This window comes from Galeopterus variegatus, unplaced genomic scaffold (assembly GCF_000696425.1).
Source record: "Galeopterus variegatus unplaced genomic scaffold, G_variegatus-3.0.2 Scaffold388, whole genome shotgun sequence".
NCBI lineage: Eukaryota > Metazoa > Chordata > Mammalia > Dermoptera > Cynocephalidae > Galeopterus > Galeopterus variegatus.
This window is the reverse complement of record NW_007726499.1, coordinates 218,805-238,702: the sequence shown is the minus strand read 5'-3', so window position 1 is coordinate 238,702 and position 19,898 is coordinate 218,805. Positions and strand designations below refer to the sequence as shown.

General features: G+C 36.5%; 1 protein-coding gene across 1 annotated transcript in view; it reads right to left on the bottom strand.

Moving 5' to 3' along the window:
* CEP63 (centrosomal protein 63kDa) overlaps positions 1 to 19,898 on the bottom strand; it is a 55,517-nt gene that overhangs the window by 15,872 nt on the left and 19,747 nt on the right. Inside the window, exons 3-5 of the mRNA XM_008568220.1 lie at positions 10,607 to 10,702; positions 9,628 to 9,750; positions 8,117 to 8,230 (exon numbers count right to left, since the gene is read on the bottom strand). Coding sequence (XP_008566442.1) covers positions 8,117 to 8,230; positions 9,628 to 9,750; positions 10,607 to 10,702 — 333 coding nt within the window. The remainder of the gene's footprint in view (positions 1 to 8,116; positions 8,231 to 9,627; positions 9,751 to 10,606; positions 10,703 to 19,898) is intronic.

Sequence of the window (19,898 nt, the reverse complement as noted above, 5' to 3'; positions counted from 1 at the left end):
ATGCAAAAATACATGGTGTTTTTAAGCACAGTGAAAAATACATAATCATCTCAAGTACAAATTCTAAATTTTCATTAACTAGAATACATACACTAGGCCTGCGCTGTCCATTATCATGGCAGTCACTAGCCACATGTGTTTACTGAGCACCTGAAATGTGGCTAGTCTGACTTGAGATGTGCTCTAAGTGTAAAATACGCACTGCATGCCAAAGACTCAGTTAAAAAAAGATGTAAATGTTGTAAGGATATTTTTGACATACAGGGTTGAGTAAAATATATATATATATTTCTAATTTATTTTATTTATTGAATCAAAATCGATTATACATATTTTGGGGGTTGAATATTGAGATATGTTGATTAAATCAATATTACTAGCATATATATTGTTACAAATCATTAAGTATTCTTTATGCCCCTTGTCCAATCACTCCCCTTCCCCCATTCCCTTCCCCTCCCCGCTCTAATTGCCCTAGATTTCTTCTCTCCTTCTGAAAGAATAATGGTCACTCTGTTATTTGTTGCCTAGATGATCTGCCCCATGCTGAGAGATATGATCAGGTCCCCCAATATTATCATAGAGCAGATGCTTCTTCTGTCCACTCTGAAATGGGTTTTTTGGAAAGAGACATCCCCTTCTTTTCTTTTTCTCTGTTGGTGACTCTTGTGTGAACTCACTCCAGTGGTTGGCGGACCATCTGCGTGGTAGCTGTGGCATCCAGCTGCTTTTGCGGCAGCCATGGTTATTGCGGTGGCTGTGGTGGGCCACTCACATGTAGGTGCTGTTTTTGGTATGCTCCTTAGCACTGGCGGTATGCCTGGTTGTAGGGTGTGTTTGGTCCCCTTTTCCATACCTCTGGTCCCTGGGCAAGCCCCAAGGTGCTGGCACCATGTGCCTGGTTATGGGAGGGGTGGCCAGTCCCCTTCTCCATGCCTCGGGTCACCAGGCGAGATCCAAGGAGCTGGCTTGGTGTGCCTGGTTGTGGGAGAGGGGTCTGTTCCTGTTTTCCATGCCCCAGGTCCCTGGGCAGTCCCTGAGGTGCTGGCGCAGTGTGCCTGGTTGAGGGAGGGCGGTCTGGTCCCCTTTTCCATGCCTTGGCTACCGAGGTGGGCCCCGAGGTGCTGGTGTTTTGTGCCTGGTGTGGGAGGAGGGTCCAGTCCCCGGCTCCATACCTCAGGTCACTGGGCGGGAACTGAGGCACTGGCTTGGTGTGCCTGGCTGTGGGAGAGAGGTCCAGTCCCCTTCTGCATGCCTCGGGTCCCTGGGTGGGCCCCAAGGTGCTGGCGTCATGTGTCTTATTGTGGGAGGAGGGTCCGGTTCCTGGCTCCATGCCTTGGGTCACTGGGCAGGATCCAAGGCGTTGGCTTGGTGTGCCTGGTTGTGGGAAGGGTTCCGGTCCCCTTCTCCATGCCTCAGGTCCCCAGGTGGGCCCCGAGGCACTGGCACAGTGTGCCCGGTTGTGGGAGAGAGTCCAGACCCCTTCTCCATGACTCAGGTCCCCAGGCAGGGCCCAAGGCACTGGCTTGGAGTACCTGGTTGTGGGAGAGAGGTCCGGTCCCTTTCTCCGTGCCTCGGGTCCCCAGGCTGGCCCTGAGGTACTGGCGCAGTTTGCCTGGAAGTGGGAATGGGGTCCGATCCCCGGATCCACGACTCTGGTTCCCAGGCAGGCCCCAAGGTGCTGGTGGTGTCCCTGGGCCAGAACTAATTTTTTGTCCTTTGCTTCTAACATGGGGGAACTTCCTGTGGGAACCAATACTTTAGCGGTGTGGTTGTTTAAATTTTTGTTTTGCTGCTGTTTCCCTAGGGAAGGCTTTTTGTGCAGCTCAGGGTTTAATGGTTGATCTTATAGGTACTTCGGGCTCTCCAGAGACACTGTGGATCTGTGTTCTGTAGAATCTCTGATCTGGGCCTGAGTTTTTTCATCAAACTGCACCCCATGCAATTCTGCATTCCTGACCATTCTCCTCTGAGTGATCCTGTGCTGTTTGTAGGGCAGGTTGGCTGTCCTTGCTGTGTCCCAGTGTTCTCCCGGTGTTCCCATCTCGCCCACCGCCCATCCTCCAAACACTTCCCATGGGATGGGCCCTGTGCTAGTCCCTTGTGATGACTTGCTGGCCTCTGAATGGCTCCCTTTTTTCAGTTGTTCTGGCTCCTCGCTCTTGTGTGGGTCCCTGGGAAACTTATTAGCGGTCTTGCTGTCCTAGGGGCCGCCAAGGTCCTCTTCTTTCTTGCTGCTTCCAAGTAACTCCATCTGAAGGGCACAGCTGCAGCTTCTGGCGGCTCCTGCTCCATGTGCTAATCAGCTGGAGCCTTAAAGCAGCTGGGGCCTGAAATGCTCAGAGCAGCTTTTTCTTTCTCTCATCATAGTTTCTCCAGCCTTCATGAACTCCGTAGGTCTCTCCTCCTCTTTCCCTGAGCTCCAGCGGCCCCAGCTTGGCTGATGTTACATTTTAATAGTTGTAAATTTGGTTGATTTGTGGGAGAGAGTGGCGCTGAGAACCATCTATTCTGCCATCTTGACCAGAACCCCAAAATATATTCTTATAACTAATTTTACCTGTTTCTCTTTACCTTTTTAATACGATTACTAGAAAATTTTAAGTTACAAATGTGACTCATATTTCTATTAGCACTGCACTAGACTAATCTCAAGGATACCTCTCCTAATACTAAGAAAGTCAGAAATAATCACATAAACCACCTATAATGATTTTTTTTCTCTTAAACAGCTGGTTTTAGAGATATTTTAAGGTTAATATACTTTCTAAACTTTTTTTTTGCACTAACCACTAATTTTTTGAACCAGAAACCAGAAATTTCTCTTATTAATTTAACATTTAGAATTCTAAATTCTATTCTATTAGAGTGGGTGGAGTTATTTCAACCACATAAGTCACAGCAGAGGTGGTAAAAAGTAAAGAAACAATTAAGAAGGCAATTTACATCAAAGAGACAGAAGCAAAAGCCAAGGGTGAGCAGCTAGTGTGAGAGAGAACAGGGAAGTGGCTGGGGATTGGGGGTTGAATTCAAATCCTCTTCTGGATTTGTGGTATGAACTTCCTGGTGCTTCAAGAAAATGACTCTACCAGATAGTAAGATTATTGAACACAATGTGATATGAAGCAACAGGGCTTTTTATTTTCCAAAGGATCCCTGTATGAAGGCATGACCATTGCAGACATCAATCCCTTACCAAGCTCCCCATCACTGTCAACTCCAAATATGTGAGTGTAGGCAACAGCCTCGCAGCATTCGCACTAGGCAGTAGCTTGAAGAGCCTACTAAGAATACAGCTCCCAGTAAGATCCTCTTATCACTGTTGTGTCTGTGTCACTAAAAACTTTTAAACAGTAGGCCTGAGCCAGACAATTCGATTAATTCTTATAATTCTACCAAGACAAGAGATTAACATTTGAGTTAGTATCATCTTTTCTTCATAAGTTGTGACAGGAAAATGATGCTTTTAAACATATAATCAATGCATATAATTGAACAGTAGATTTTAAATGAACTTGAACAGTATCTCATAGTTCATCTAAATATTTCAAGAGAAAAATGTATATAATGCAAACTCTGCTTTTCTCACATATTGTTTACCAGCTAAACATTTTACACTTTAGGTTGACTTAATATTTTAATTTTTTTCAAATGTTCTTAATGTTCTCTAAGATTTCCCTGAATATTTCTTCTTCATAATTGTACTGTTTAAGCAAGGGGGAAAGTAGCAGATGATTCCTTGCCTTATAGACAGAAATGACTTTGTATTTTCATCTATATTGATCCTTTTCCTGTGCTTATATAACCATCATCTGTCATTGCATCTAATAATATCACATTGTTTAACAACTGTACTTTTTATGATAGATCAAACATTAAAATACATTTTAATATTTGATAGAACCAACCATGACTCTTCTTTTAAAAAATGTTGACTAGTATCATTCATTTATCATTCCATATAAATTATATTTATTTTTCCCCTCTTCAATTCCCCCCATATAAATTTTAGAATCATGCTGTCAAATTCTCAAAATGTAACAGTCAATAAATTATGTGGTTAATTATTTGAAAAAAAATTTTAGATACCTATCAAATACCTTACACCAAAATAATTTTTAGATAAAATATATTAAAAAGAAGTTATACAGCATCAGAAGAAATCTTGGCTTAGGTAAGACTTTATAGTATGACGTCAAAGATAGAAACACCAAAGAAAAAATTGATATAATTAAGCAATTCTAAATAATTGTTTATAAAACAATTGTATTTCCATAAAAACCACTCGGCAAAATTAAGGTAAATTGGGTAAACACACACAACTGCAAAATAACAGCAGAGGGCTAATACTTCATACTTAATATATAAGAAGCTCTTTCAAAATAGTAAAACATAAGCATCCTAAAATAAAAATGAGCAAAGAACACAATTTACAAAAGAATGAAAATAGCCATAAATAAATGAAAATAAAAATGCTCAACCTCACTCGTAATTTAAAAAATACAAACTAAAACAATCAGATACCATTTTTTTCACCTATAAGATTGGCAAAGACAAGCCTGCAAGTGGGGAAAGTCAAAAGAACTGACCATGCCCAATGCTGGGAAAGTGTGAGGAAACGGACACGATCACATACCGCTGGGGAAAGTCTGCATCAGCACACCTTTAGAGAAAACTCTGGTGATACATGTTAAAATCTTTAAGAAGGTACAACTACTCTGATGCAGCAATTTCACTTCTACAGCCATTTCCTAAGCAAATAAATAGGCAAACACTCCTAAATGTTTATATAAAGATGTTCATCCAAGTACTATTAACAAGAGTGAAAAGTAAGACACTAAATGTTCTACAATCAAGGACTGGTTACACAAATTATGATACGTTTAATGATACAGTGGACTTCTACGCAATCATTGTAAATACACATTTGTTTACATGTCACATTTAAAAAAGAAAATTTTCAAATTTGTGAAAATTCAATAAAATACTTTATTATAAAGTGCTTAACATAGTGCCCATCACATAGTAACCACTCTATACATTTTTAAATTATGTTCCATGGAAATCTTCAAACATACACAAATATAGAAATAAAATGGTGAACCCTGATATATCCACCACTTATCTTCAAAAATTACCAACACTTTACTATTCTTGGCATTTTTCAAAGTTTGCAACTTCCCTATCCATCCCATACACAGTGTGTACAATTTTTTTCCTACTAAATGTACATGAATGTAATGTTCACTGTATATAAGCATAGAAAAAGTCAGAAGAAATTTACACCAAGATGTTAATCATAGCAAATCTCTAAAGGTGAAATTATGGGTGGTTTTATTTAATTCTCATTTTACCTGCATTTTCTCACTATACTAAAATGAACATGTATTATATAATTTTAATAGCTGACTGAAAGAAAAGAACTCAAGCAAATATATAACTCAAAGAGTGAGAAATTATTATTGAATTCCACTTTCAGATGTTAAAAAAAAAAAAGAAAAAAAATTACATCAAGAATTTTTTTAAATGGGAGGGGGAATGTTGATATCCATTTACCCAATCTCTCAGATTTTCTACTGTTATTGTTCAATGGTGTCCCACATATCAACCAAATACAATGTGTTAACCTTAACTGGATTCTGACTCAAACATCCAAGTGTAAAAAAAGTTTTTTTAGATACCTGGAAAAATTTGATCAGACTGGATATTAAATTATATTAAGAAGTTATTTATTCTGTTAATGTGATGCTGGTGTATTGTAGTAGTTGTTTTTTTTAAGTCCTTACTTGTTGGGAAATAAGATGATGACTGCACTTTGCTCTGTAATATTCCAGCCAAAAATAAAAAGAAGGGAAGGGTATAGAGTTTCAGTTTTACGAGATGAAAAAGTTCTAGAGACCTGTTGCGCAACAATGTGCATACAGTGAACATTAATGTACAGTACGCTTAAAAATAGCTAAGGTGACAAATTTTATGTTTTTACCAACCACAATAAAAAAAGATTGGCAAGATAATGATAATTACTGATTCTAGGTAATAGGTATACAGAAGTTTATTTAAATGTTTAAAAAATGATCATACAGTACTAGCACATACTGAATCACAGAAATAATTTTGTTTAGTTTCTAAGAGAGAATGATAAGTACATTTATAATTAACATTTTTTTTAGGTAAACAATCAGACATTCCTAGTTTAAATGGAACTTTCAGAAACATAATTCAAATACTCTTAGTAGGGAAAACAAATGCTGGCTCTTTAAAGAATTCTTATTCTAGCCCTAGCTGAATTATGGTAAATAAAAATCCCATTTTTACTAACAATGAATTTTTAATTATGTAGGATCAATAATCACAATAGTAATTTGAAATAGGCTAACAGTAATTTGAAAAAAAAAAAAAAAAAGGACCTGCAATCAATTATAGCACTCCATGGATAAATAATTGAGAACTGTAAAAATTAGGGCTCAATTTGCTTTTTTGCCAACCTAAAAGCTATAATTAGAATATAATGATATCTTATAGTTATTTAGTTTGAATGTTTTAGCATTCAAGTAAAAAAAAAAACCCTGGCCTTGACTTCTCAGGATTTCCCTGGCCTGCTCTGGCTGCATAGCTTGCTGCAGCCCAGAAAATAGCTTTCTTTCTTGGGGTTGCTGTGGGTCTCTCCTGCCATTCTGAGTAGAGTCACTCACAGCAGAGCCATTTTTGGTAGCTTATCAGACAGCTGATGATATTTCAGAGGGACGAACATATAGCCAATACATTACTGAGACTTAAAGCAGCAAATAAATACAGATGTTTTTAAAAAACAAAAAAAACCTTCCTTCTAACTCTCTTAACTTACCTAGTCTATTCCTTCACTCTGTAACATTGAGATAACTACCAACCTTGATGGATTACTACGATATTAAACAGATAATATACACAGACTGCACCTAGAAGAAACACTGAGATGGTATCTAGCACGTTATAGATGGTCACAAATACTCATTTCCCTTTGTGTTCTTGATTCTAATTGAAAAAGCAAACAAGCTGAATATGTTCTAAGAAGACAAATTCCTAAATTAGGTGTCTATTTTTTGTTTGTGCTTAAGCTATGAGTTCTTCATAAAAAAAAAAAAGTTTCTACCAGTGTTACAAAAAAGTGTTTCTGCTGCCACAAAGATATTACTTTTGGCTAGTGTGTGCACCAAATCAGTGTGAGTCTCTCAGCATCTGTGTCCAATCAGATAAGCTAACTGAACCTCCCTGGCTGATGCACCTCAGCTAGGTGCCCCAGCTATCACAGAGACAGAGCAAGCCAGGACAGAAGTAGAGCTAAGACAGCCAATGACAGAGAGAGAAAGAAATGGAAGAGAAGGTGGGAGGAGAGAGGGAAAGTGAGAGACCAAAATTAGGAGAGTGAGCGTGGATGTGCAAGACAGTGACAGAGAATGACTGAGCCAGTGAGAAAGAAGTGTGGATACTACTCTGCCATAGAAAAGAATGAAATTCTGCCATTTGCAGCTACAGGGATGAACTTGGAGAAAATTATATTAAGTGAAATAAGCCAGGCAGAGAAAGAGAAATATTGCATGTCCTCACTCATAAATGGGAGCTAAAATGAAAGAAAAGAAAGAAAATCACAATAATACATTAATTAAACTTTCAAAAAAAGGAGAACAGAACTGTGGTTATTAGAGGTTGGGAAAGGGGGAGGGAGGGGGGATTGGCAAGAAATTTTTAAGGGTCACAAAGACTGATTACATTTTGCAAACATGAGTATACTAATTATCCTGATTTGATCACCACATACTGTACACATGTATTGATACTCGATTCTGTACCCCACAAATACATATAATCAATAAAAAAAAAATGGTGAGAAAAAAAGAGTGAGCTAGCATGTGCGCATGTGTGCAAAGGAGGAGATACATATCTGGGCGTGTCTAGATGCTGAAGAGGACATGCCTGAAACTAGAGGAGGGTCGGCTCACTAGCTTACTATATAAGAAAGAGAGCAGGGTTAGCAGAGAGAAACTGAAGAGACTGAATGGCACCAGGAGCTGCATTAAGGTAGTTAGAATTTAATCAAAACCTGTCTGCCTCTCATTATTTTAAAATGTGTTAGGCCTACCTGAATTATCTCTGATTGTTCAGCCAGCGCCTTCCTTTGTGCCTCTAGAGAAGATACCTGTTGCTGATAAATCAAGCGTTGCTTCTCCCAGTCCAGTGATTTCTGACGAAATTCCTGAGGAGGCAATTAAGGTACTTAACTTCTAAGTGCTTCTCTTAGCTGTCACTACTTCCCAGACTCACTTTTGATTTAATTTTTCCCCATTTCCCTCAGTACACTGCACCTTCCTCCGCAGCAGGAGCCCCATTACTCACTTAGCTGATAGAACTGTAGAGTAATACTGAATTCCTCACATACTGTGCCTCTTTATATCTGTCTTTCTAAATTTAACACCCTAATGGTGAAGACTATGAAACACAGATGCTGAACACTGGGTTCATGATGACTTTCATAGATTTGCTGCCACCTAAGGGATATTCTAACTTCTTGTGATTTTTCAAAACATTGATTCTAAGATAACTAAAATATCAAAAAATGATTACAGATGTGCCTCACCGCCTAAATTTTTGATATCCAGAACCAGAAATTGAATAAATTCAAATAAATTTTCAGATAAGTTTGTTGGTAGCCCAATTCTTACTTCTCAGTATCTAAAACCTCAGGAACCAAGTAGATTCAGATAACAAAATATTCTTTAACATCCAAATTTTTATTATCTCAACAGATTTTAATAACAAATTTTAATAACAAAGGAAATCTGTACTAAATTTTAACAGATATTGTAACCCAAAGCCAAAACAATTCAAAATTAATGATGGATCAATAGTAACTTCAGATTGCATGATCAAGAAAATGAGTCCAATATTTATAAAAATGGAGCAAAATATCTATGGAGGAAAGAATACCAAGAAACTCAAAGGCCAGTTATGCTGTCTTAATAAAAACAAAGTCAGCAAAGAGGGAGCTGAATGGCTTACTATATCTAAATGCAAACTGGGGATAAGCAATCTGATATACGGAATACTCTGAGCAATCTGATATATGGAATACTCTGAAAAAAAAAGCCACGTACTTTCCACATTTACGAAGCCCCTACTCTATTAGGTGCTTGAGATACAATGATAAATAAGAAAAGGACATGGCCCAGGAAGGACTGCTAGTAACTGGCAGTCAATGTTTCTCAATGGGAGAGATACTGGTCTTTAGGTACAATAATCCTTCCTGTGTGGAACAGTCCCAGGCATGTTCAGTATGCCTGGTCCCTGCCCCTAAATGCCAGTTTCATGCTCAGTCATTCTGACAACCCAAAAAAATGTTTCCATACATTTCCAAATGCCCTCTAAGGGTGGTACTGCCCTGTTGAGAATTATTGATAGCTAGTAACCCCATTAACCACAGGGAACCAGACGATGATAAGATATATAGTGGATTACCCTCCTACCTTTGAAATAGCTCAGTGGCAGTCCTGGAGATGGCAGAAAATTGGCTTCAGGAAATAGCACCATTAGAGGCAGCATTTTCCTACATGAAGGCTGACAGTCACTTTGAACAAATTATTACTGAGAACATACCTCTATTTTTCCAGTTAACCTCTCAATTTCAGACTGGTCCTCCCTGTGATTTTTGGTATTTCCTCGGAATTCCCTCATTTGCTTTTTCTGCAGCTTCTCATAGCTTCTCTTCAATCTGCCTAACTATAAAGACAGTTATTTCTATATTGAAAACTTAAAAATTTGTAAATGGTGATGGGACAAATTGGTATCATGAAAGTAAGAGCAGTGCTAACCAGTACTATTGAAAATAGATTGACAGCATGTTAGATTTGCAAACTAAAATAAAAAACAAAACTCAAAATTATATATGGAAAACAAACACTAGCAAAGAAATATATTCAAATAAAAAATTTTTCAAAAAGATAATTTTTTAAACAAAACTTAAATTTTATTACAATAGCCCTGCATTAAGGACTCCACCGCCCACCCCCACAATAAAAACAGCAAATAAAGTTTCTTTCTCTTTCCTCTAGGCCTGTGGTTCAGAAGCCTTGCTCCTGTGGGCACTGATATTCACTAAGCAGGAGAAGAGTACTTCAGAGTTAAATCAAAATAAAAGCAGTTTTTTCCAAATCTGAAGAATAAAATTGAATTAATGGATAAAATTTTCTTACTTTTCTTATTCATCCAAAAATGCTTCTTAAACCTTTGGATCCTCCATTATTTAAAATCTAGTAACTGATTTAACTCAAAAATCAAAATATTAAACTTTTTTTTGGTATCAATATTTCACAGTATTATACAAAAATAGCTCTATTTCTTTCAGGTACTCAACCAAGAAACATATTTTAGAATGCCTGTTCTAGGTAGTAACAAACATATAATTAGGAAAGATTCTTTGCCTGGACTCAAGGACAGAGAAATAGTTTTCCACCCCTGTACCTCCCATTGGAATATGTACTTCCAATATCAGGAAGTAGAAGCTAGCTCTCATTAACAAAATTCTCAAGGGTTAAAGAGACAGAACTACACAACATGTAACAGAACTAAATCTTACTTCTTCATGTAGTTTCTTTAACTCCTGCTTATACTCCATGGCCATCTCTTGCTTGACTTTTTCATGTTCTTCTACCTGGTGATGCAACATTCCAACCTAAAAGCAGATAGGTGGTAGCTTTCATTATTAGGATTGAAATAATATTCCTTTAACATAAAAATAGGAAATAACCTTTGTACTTATTTGTAAGCTTAAATTCTCAAATTATATACCGCATACAGTAATACCCTCTTCTCAGGAAGTTGAAAATAAGTTTTTAACGATCTATGACCCTGCCAAAAAATGAGAACAAACAACTATTCTAGAATTTCTAGGTTCAGATGAAAACTTGCTCTTTGATTCATTCTCCACAACCCTTTCCATCAAAAAACACATGAAATAACTAAGACATATAAAGGTTTAAGAACCAAGACTACTTCATGCCCACTTCCCCACTCTTATTCAACACAGTACTAGAAGTACCGGCATAATGTGACATGTGGAACCCCTGAAGAGCACAGAAAAGTTCTGGATTGATCTAGGTTTCCCTGATCTCTTGGCAGTTTGAATCTCTTCGTTCTTCACTAATAAATCAGATAAATGCCAACATTACATATATCCTACCTATCAATAAAGAGACAGGTAGAAAGTAAAGACAAGGGGCAATGACAAGAATTGAAGGCTTTTCCTCTAAGATCTGGAACAAGACAAGGATGCCCACTTCCCCACTCTTATTCAACACAGTACTAGAAGTACTGGCATAATGTGACATGTGGAACCCCTGAAGAGCACAGAAAAGTTCTGGATTGATCTAGGTTTCCCTGATCTCTTGGCAGTTTGAATCTCTTCGTTCTTCACTAATAAATCAGATAAATGCCAACATTACATATATCCTATCAATAAAGAGACAGGTAGAAAGTAAAGACAAGGGGCAACAAAGATTATCTCCACAAATCTGTTAATTAATGAGGAAATGCAGATGACAGAATGCCAGATCCTAAAGAAACAAGGGAAAGAAATACAGATTTGATCTAATAGGTAGGATACAATTCATATATTTCAATCTTTCTTGTGTACTATGGTTTCCTAAGAATTTTCTATTACATCTAAATTTTCAACTTTTTTGAGGGGTATAAAGTCATTCACAATATCTTTTTATACTCCTTTTACTATCCATAGGCTGTATAGTGTTTTCTCTTTTTAATTGCTAACATTATTTTTCTCTCTTTTTTCTTGATTAGACTTACCAGGATTACCAATTTTGTTAATTTTTTTTCAAAGGACTAACTATGGCCTTATTTATCCTTTTTTATAAATTGTTTTCTATATCATTAGTTTCTGCTCTTATATTTGTACATCTTTTCTTTCTCTTTTTCATGCCTTCAATTTGCTGTTATTTTTTCTAATTTCTTGAAATGGATTCTTAGATCAGTGAGTTTCAGCCTTTCTCTTTTTATGTATGTATGTACGCATGTATGTATTTATACTTATAGCTAAAATTCTCTCTCGACTCCACATTAGCTGCATCCCACAAATTTTAGTATGTAGCAAGTTCATTATCATTCAGTCCAAAATATTTTCTAATTTTCATTGTTATTTCTTCTTCACTCATGGGTTATTTATAGGTGTATTGCTTAATTTCCAAGCATTTGAAGATATTCTGGTTTTCTTTTGTTGCTTTGAGTTCTAGCTTAAATCCACCTTGGTGAAGAAACATGATTTTAATCCTATGAAACAGGTTGAGATCTGCTTCATGGCAGTAGTGGTAAATGTTCCATATTTATTTGAAAAGAATGTGTATTCAGCATCTACTAGGTATAATGTTCTATTTAGGTTAATTAGGCAAATATGTTCTTTTAATCCTATGAAACAGGTTGAGATCTGCTTCATGGCAGTAGTGGTAAATGTTCCATATTCATTTGAAAAGAATGTGTATTCAGCATCTACTAGGTATAATGTTCTATTTAGGTTAATTAGGCAAATATGTTCATCTTGATTTCTTCACCTTAAGTGATTTTTCTGTCTCCTTGTTCTGTAATTGAGAGTGTGTTAAAGTCTTCCACAATTACCATGAATCTAATTTTTCCCTTAATTCTGTCCGTTTTTGCTTGTATATTTTAAGGCTACACTATGAAGTAGTTACAGAATTGAATTACCAAAGCAACCTGATGAATTAACCCTTTTATAATTTTTAAATGCCCCTAATAGTATTGTTTTTGGACTTAATGTTTACCTTGTCTCATGTTACATCAGTTTTCATGGAATATCATTTCCAAGCTTTTACTTTCAAGGGTTTTTTTTATTTCCTTCTTTCTACAGTCTTTGGATTTAGCAAGTTCTTTTCCTAACCTCTTGAGATGAATTATTACCTCACTGATTTTCAGCCTTTCCTCTTTTCTAATATATGCTTTTACAGCTATAAATTTCCCTCTGAGACATCTTACCTGCATCCTACAAGTTTGATATGTAGTATTTTCATTATCTTTCAATTCAAAGTATTTTCTAATTTCCACTATAATGTCTTCTTTCATCCATGAATTATTGAGAACTTTTATGTTTTAATTTCCACCAAATATACACAGATTTTCAAGGTATTTTTTTCTAACTTGTTTCTACTATGTTCAGAGACCATATCTATGATTTCAAGCCTTTAAACTGTGTCAATTTACTTTGCAGCCCAGGATATGATCAGTTTTGGTAAGTGTTCTTTCTGTTGATCATGCTGCTCAAATCTGATCCTTAACTGATATTTGTCTCTTGTTCTACCAGGTACTAAAAAAATATGTTATGATTGTGGCTTCATCTATTTCCCCTTGTGTTTCTGGCACTTTTTGCATATAGATAAGGGAGAGAAAAAAGAGAGAATTTTCTTTTAAAACTATTTCATTAGATAGAAATTTACATTCTTACAAATTTACATTCAATTTACAAATTTAGATTCTTTTTCTTAGTTTGAGCTCCCCCAAAAGTGTGGCCTGAGACATGGACTTCAGGGCAGATAATCGGAGGTGACTCCAGGAAGCACAGTGAAGAAACAGAGATGGGAGGAAGGAGAACCAATAAAGGATGTATTACTGAGCAGATGACTGCAGTAAGGAGCTGAGGTTAAATTCCACCAGGAACCCCCTAACGAACCATACAGAACTGTCACTCTGAGGAAGAGAAAGTTGGAGAATTTATCTACTGATTTCAGTCCCTCCACTACTTGAGGCTTGCCCTGGGAATGTTAGCTCTCCCACACTTCCAGATTTCACCTGAGCAGCTTTCGTAGGCCCCAGAGAGAGAAGCATAGTGCGGTAAGATGCTGGCTACGCATGGGGAGATATATATAATAGCTAAAATGAAATCAGGGGGCAGGGGGATGTGGTATAGGGCACAAAGAATGCTACAGTTACATATCCTGAAATCTCATATTTTTTATCATTACAAAGTGTCTCTCTTCACATTTAGTAATGCTCTTTGCTTCTGCTTCAAGTATACTTTTTCTGAAATAGTTACGCCATCTTTCTATTGAGTGTATTTGCATTTTATATATTTTTATTTTACCTTTTACTTTCAACCTTGCTGTATAATAAACATCAAACAATTGTGTTTAATTATTTTTATACAGTTAAACAATGTTTATATTTTAATTAGGCTAGTTACTGCTTTTACATTTAATGGACCTATTCGGATTTAAATCTATCATCTTAAGTATTTATACTTAAGCTCTGTTTCTTTTTCTCTCCTTTCTTGCCTTCTTTGGTATCTATTACTTTTATCATTCCATTTTTCTCCTTCTATTAGCTGGTAAGATATACTCTATTAACATATACTCTTAACGGTTCTCTCAAAATTAAAACATGGTTTTGTGACTTAAAGTCTAACATTGCTGAGTAGTTTTACCAATTCCCGGGCAACTCAAGGACTATAGAAATACTTTAATTCCATTTTTATCCAACCTGATTTAAATATGCCATCATTGCCACCATAATTTTACATGTATGTTAAACTCAAAAGGCTATTATTGTTGTTTTAGATAGTTAATATTCATTTAGGTTTACCCAAACATTTACTGTTGCTTTTCTTTTTTTCCTGCAGCTCTCTGCTTCCATCTGGGATCATTCTCCTTCTATCTGAAGAACATTCTTTAATATTTCCTTAGCACAGGTCTGCTCATGGCAAATTCTCTCAATTTTTGTTGGTCTGAAAATGTCTTTAATCTTTATTCTGGGTATAGAACTCTGGCTTGGCAGGCGGAAAAGTTATTTTCTTTTTTTATAGATATCATTCCACCGTCTTCTGGCTTTTACTGTCCTGTTGGTTTACAAATCAGCTATTAAGAGGTGCTTGTAGGTAATCTTCTTTCTTTGATTGCTTTTCAGATTTCCCCTTTGTCTTTGGTTTTCAACCTAGGTAAATGTATTTCTTTTTATAATGTTGCTTGAGATTTCTGGACTTCTTAAATACATGGCCTTCCTCACTTTTGGCAAAATCTCAGGCAATATCTCTTCAAATATTGGTTGTACCCATCCTTACTCTTCTCTCTCCTTCAAGGATTCCAAAAATACTTTTATTAGACCTTCTCACTGTATCTTCTTTCTTTTATCCTTTCATCTATGTATTTTTATCATCTTTTCTGTGCTTTACTCTAGCATTTTCTTCTATCACATCTTCTGGTTCACTAATTATCTCTTAATCTTTAAGGCCCTAATCTATTATTCTCTTTTTCAATTTTAAAATTTCTACTCATTTCTTTTTATAGTTTCCAACTCTTTCTTCAAATGTTCCATCTAATCTTTCATCTCCTTGAACACAGCAAACATTGTTATTGTAAAATCTAAGCATGAGAATGCCAATGTCTAGATTTATCCCAGTCTGTTTCTATCTTCTGTTGGTTCTACTATTTTTCATTTTTGTCACCTTTTCTCCTTGTGTATCTGGGGTTATTTTCTGAGTGTGTACCAAGTTTTCTATTTGCAAAATTATTTGAAGAAATACTGGTGTTTTTTCCTTTAGAGAAAATTTAAATTTGCTTCTTCCAGGTTCCTGGAAGCCCTAGCAGTTTGGGGATGCCTGGGAACAGTAGCACTCCAAATCACTTTAAACTGATTTCAGTGATTTAAATATTTGAAGCTGAGTGGTAATTTCAAGAGGGCCTGTTCTATATCTGGTCCACACTTACTCCTAGGGTGCAGCTTTTCGGGGTCCCTACCCAAACTGAGAAGGGGTTCAGAGCCACCTTGGACACCAAATCCTTTATTCCCTTAGCCCACTGAAGATATCAAAAATCCCTTTCAGTCTTTCACCTTCTCAGCTGCCTTCTCTAATTTCAGCTAATAATGGCCCCAAACCCTGGACTCACCTCCCTGGGCCTCTAGCCTAGCCCAGATCCTGGCCTGGTAATTCTTCACTCTTCTGTTAGCACTTTACTTCAGGCAGGTTTTTTAAAGTCTAACTTACCTATTTTCCTCAGTGGGTGGATTGGCCCAAATTACCTAATCTGCCATTACCAAATGTTGAAGTCTGAAAGATTGACATTTAACTAAAAACATCCTGAGGGAAATTTACTTCTAAAGCAGAATTCTACAGCCAATGAATCTTTCAATAGGGACTGAAAAGAGAATAAAGATATTTTCAGACATATAAGATCTCAAAAGTATGTCCTACCAAAATGGAAAAGTAAGCTGGTAAAGAAGATGACAGAGAATACAAAAAAGTGAAAAGGAGAGATGCACAGAAAACTTCCAGAATGATGGAGAAGGGAGTTCCTGAGATGACAGCTACATGGCTAGCCGCGAGAGTCATCTATCCATATTTGAGAATGACAAGCCCCGGGAAAGATGTCTCTGAAGGGAAAAAAAAAAAAGAAAAGAAAATGGACAGATAATCTCATATATCCGAACACACTGAAGGAAGACTTATACTTGTGTCAGAGAGTTTGGGAAAAATATATAACATCAAGAAACTTAATCAACTTTCAGCAGCCCAATAAAAAGCAGCAAATTGACAAGACAGCTGCCTTTCTAAATTTCTTATATGTCCCCAGACCATACTTGAAATCTTCAAATCCTTACTATGAAACTATCCATTCAATCCCTTAATTTCTCTTTAAGGCATTAAGTAATGGCAATAATGCCCCTGACATCAAAACTAAGCCACAGGAATAAATTCAGAGTTGGCAGAGTGACTAAATATTCTCATAATCACAAACACAGGAATTTCTTTAATGGGTTTCTAACAAAATAAATAACCTAAATATCTGTATATACATATAGTGGTTTTCTTAACCAGGAAAGCCTATCACTTTAACTTACTAAACAGAACCACTTTTGTTTTGCCCTAGGAGAAACAGAAGTAGTAGCTAAAGCAGCTTATCAGAAAAGGAGCATTGACCCTGCCTAAATTATGACTTGTAAAAAGTCAAACATGATTAACATTCAGTGTACTTTTTCATCACCTTCAATACCTTTGCATAAGGTATAATTTAAAAATATACTCTCAAAGTTCTGCCCAGAATTTAAAAGAAGTTCCGGAGATAAGATGATAACATTCTTATCAAGCCTCTTTCTTCCATAAGGTATAATTTAAAAATATACTCTCAAAGTTCTGCCCAGAATTTAAAAGAAGTTCCGGTTTAGCAAATGGCATTTGCAGAAAATTTAATTTGATACAGCCAATATTACCGTGCACTTTGACCCAATGTGCAAATGGCCAACCACTGAGAGATTCTCTTGGTAAGCATAAAAACATTCTTATCAAGCCTCTTTCTTCGTTACATGAAACATTTCTAAACTACTCTTAATAGGCATCATCAACCAAATCACAATCTCAGTGTGTACCACTCATGGAAATGTACCTGAGTAAATTGACGACAGCCTTAACAAGCAGTGATCTTACAGATAGGAAAGGCCAACAAAGCCAGGCTTGGGATCAGTGTTTTCCTACAACTCTTAATCCTTCTGAGATTAACATTCACACCAGAAATTTACAGGCAACTCTTGCACTTATATATGTTTTCTGCTTCCCTTCCCTTTTATGGTACCAGATAAATTATGAGAACCAAACAGCAATATTATTAAAACTTTCCTTCAAATTACCAATATCAATGGTTGGTGGGATTGCAAGTAATTTTTATTTTCCACTTTTCTTTCTTTTCCAAGATTGACATTTAACTAAAAACATCCTGAGGGAAATTTACTTCTAAAGCAGAATTCTACAGCCAATGAATCTTTCAATAGGGACTGAAAAGAGAATAAAGATATTTTCAGACATATAAGATCTCAAAAGTATGTCCTACCAAAATGGAAAAGTAAGCTGGTAAAGAAGATGACAGAGAATACAAAAAAGTGAAAAGGAGAGATGCACAGAAAACTTCCAGAATGATGGAGAAGGGAGTTCCTGAGATGACAGCTACATGGCTAGCCGCGAGAGTCATCTATCCATATTTGAGAATGACAAGCCCCGGGAAAGATGTCTCTGAAGGGAAAAAAAAAAAAGAAAAGAAAATGGACAGATAATCTCATATATCCGAACACACTGAAGGAAGACTTATACTTGTGTCAGAGAGTTTGGGAAAAATATATAACATCAAGAAACTTAATCAACTTTCAGCAGCCCAATAAAAAGCAGCAAATTGACAAGACAGCTGCCTTTCTAAATTTCTTATATGTCCCCAGACCATACTTGAAATCTTCAAATCCTTACTATGAAACTATCCATTCAATCCCTTAATTTCTCTTTAAGGCATTAAGTAATGGCAATAATGCCCCTGACATCAAAACTAAGCCACAGGAATAAATTCAGAGTTGGCAGAGTGACTAAATATTCTCATAATCACAAACACAGGAATTTCTTTAATGGGTTTCTAACAAAATAAATAACCTAAATATCTGTATATACATATAGTGGTTTTCTTAACCAGGAAAGCCTATCACTTTAACTTACTAAACAGAACCACTTTTGTTTTGCCCTAGGAGAAACAGAAGTAGTAGCTAAAGCAGCTTATCAGAAAAGGAGCATTGACCCTGCCTAAATTATGACTTGTAAAAAGTCAAACATGATTAACATTCAGTGTACTTTTTCATCACCTTCAATACCTTTGCATAAGGTATAATTTAAAAATATACTCTCAAAGTTCTGCCCAGAATTTAAAAGAAGTTCCGGAGATAAGATGATAACATTCTTATCAAGCCTCTTTCTTCGTTACATGAAACATTTCTAAACTACTCTTAATAGGCATCATCAACCAAATCACAATCTCAGTGTGTACCACTCATGGAAATGTACCTGAGTAAATTGACGACAGCCTTAACAAGCAGTGATCTTACAGATAGGAAAGGCCAACAAAGCCAGGCTTGGGATCAGTGTTTTCCTACAACTCTTAATCCTTCTGAGATTAACATTCACACCAGAAATTTACAGGCAACTCTTGCACTTATATATGTTTTCTGCTTCCCTTCCCTTTTATGGTACCAGATAAATTATGAGAACCAAACAGCAATATTATTAAAACTTTCCTTCAAATTACCAATATCAATGGTTGGTGGGATTGCAAGTAATTTTTATTTTCCACTTTTCTTTCTTTTCCCCTAATTTTCAACATGGGTAAGTATAACTTTTAAAAGGGTTTTCTTAATTTTATTTTAAATCTAACCAAAGGCAAAGAAATTGCTGAATTTGGGACTTAACTTTGTTTTTTACACTAGCCATACAGTGAGGCCAAAAACAACTTCAACTAAAATGTTAATATGGACATGAAAAATGATGAAGATTATATACAAAGGTCATGTGGTATCCTTTTACATTTTCTTAAAGAAGTTACGTATGGCTTTTTTTTGTGGCGCCTCAGAGGCATTCAGCTACTTCAAGATGAATCTGAATATTTCCTTCCCAGCCACTGGCTGCCAGAAACTCAATGAAGTGGATGATGAACGCAAACTTTGTACTTTTTATGAGAAGCGTGTGGCCACAGAGGTTGCTACTGACACTCTGAATGAAGAATGGAAGGGTTATGTGGTCCGGATCAGTGGTGGGAATGACAAACAAGGTTTCCCCATGAAGCAGTGTGTCCTGACCCATGGCCGTGTCCACCCTCTACTGAGTAAGGGGGCATTCCTGTTAACAGACCGAGAAGAACGGGAGAAAGGAAGCGCAAATCTGTTCAGGGTTACATTGTGGATGCCAATCTGAGTGTTCTCGACTTGGTTATTGCATAAAAAAGGAGAGAAGGATATTCCTAGATGGACTGACTGATACTACGGTGCCTTGTCACCAAGGGCCCAAAAGAGCTAACAGAATCCGCAAACTTTTCAATCTCTCTAAAGATGATGAT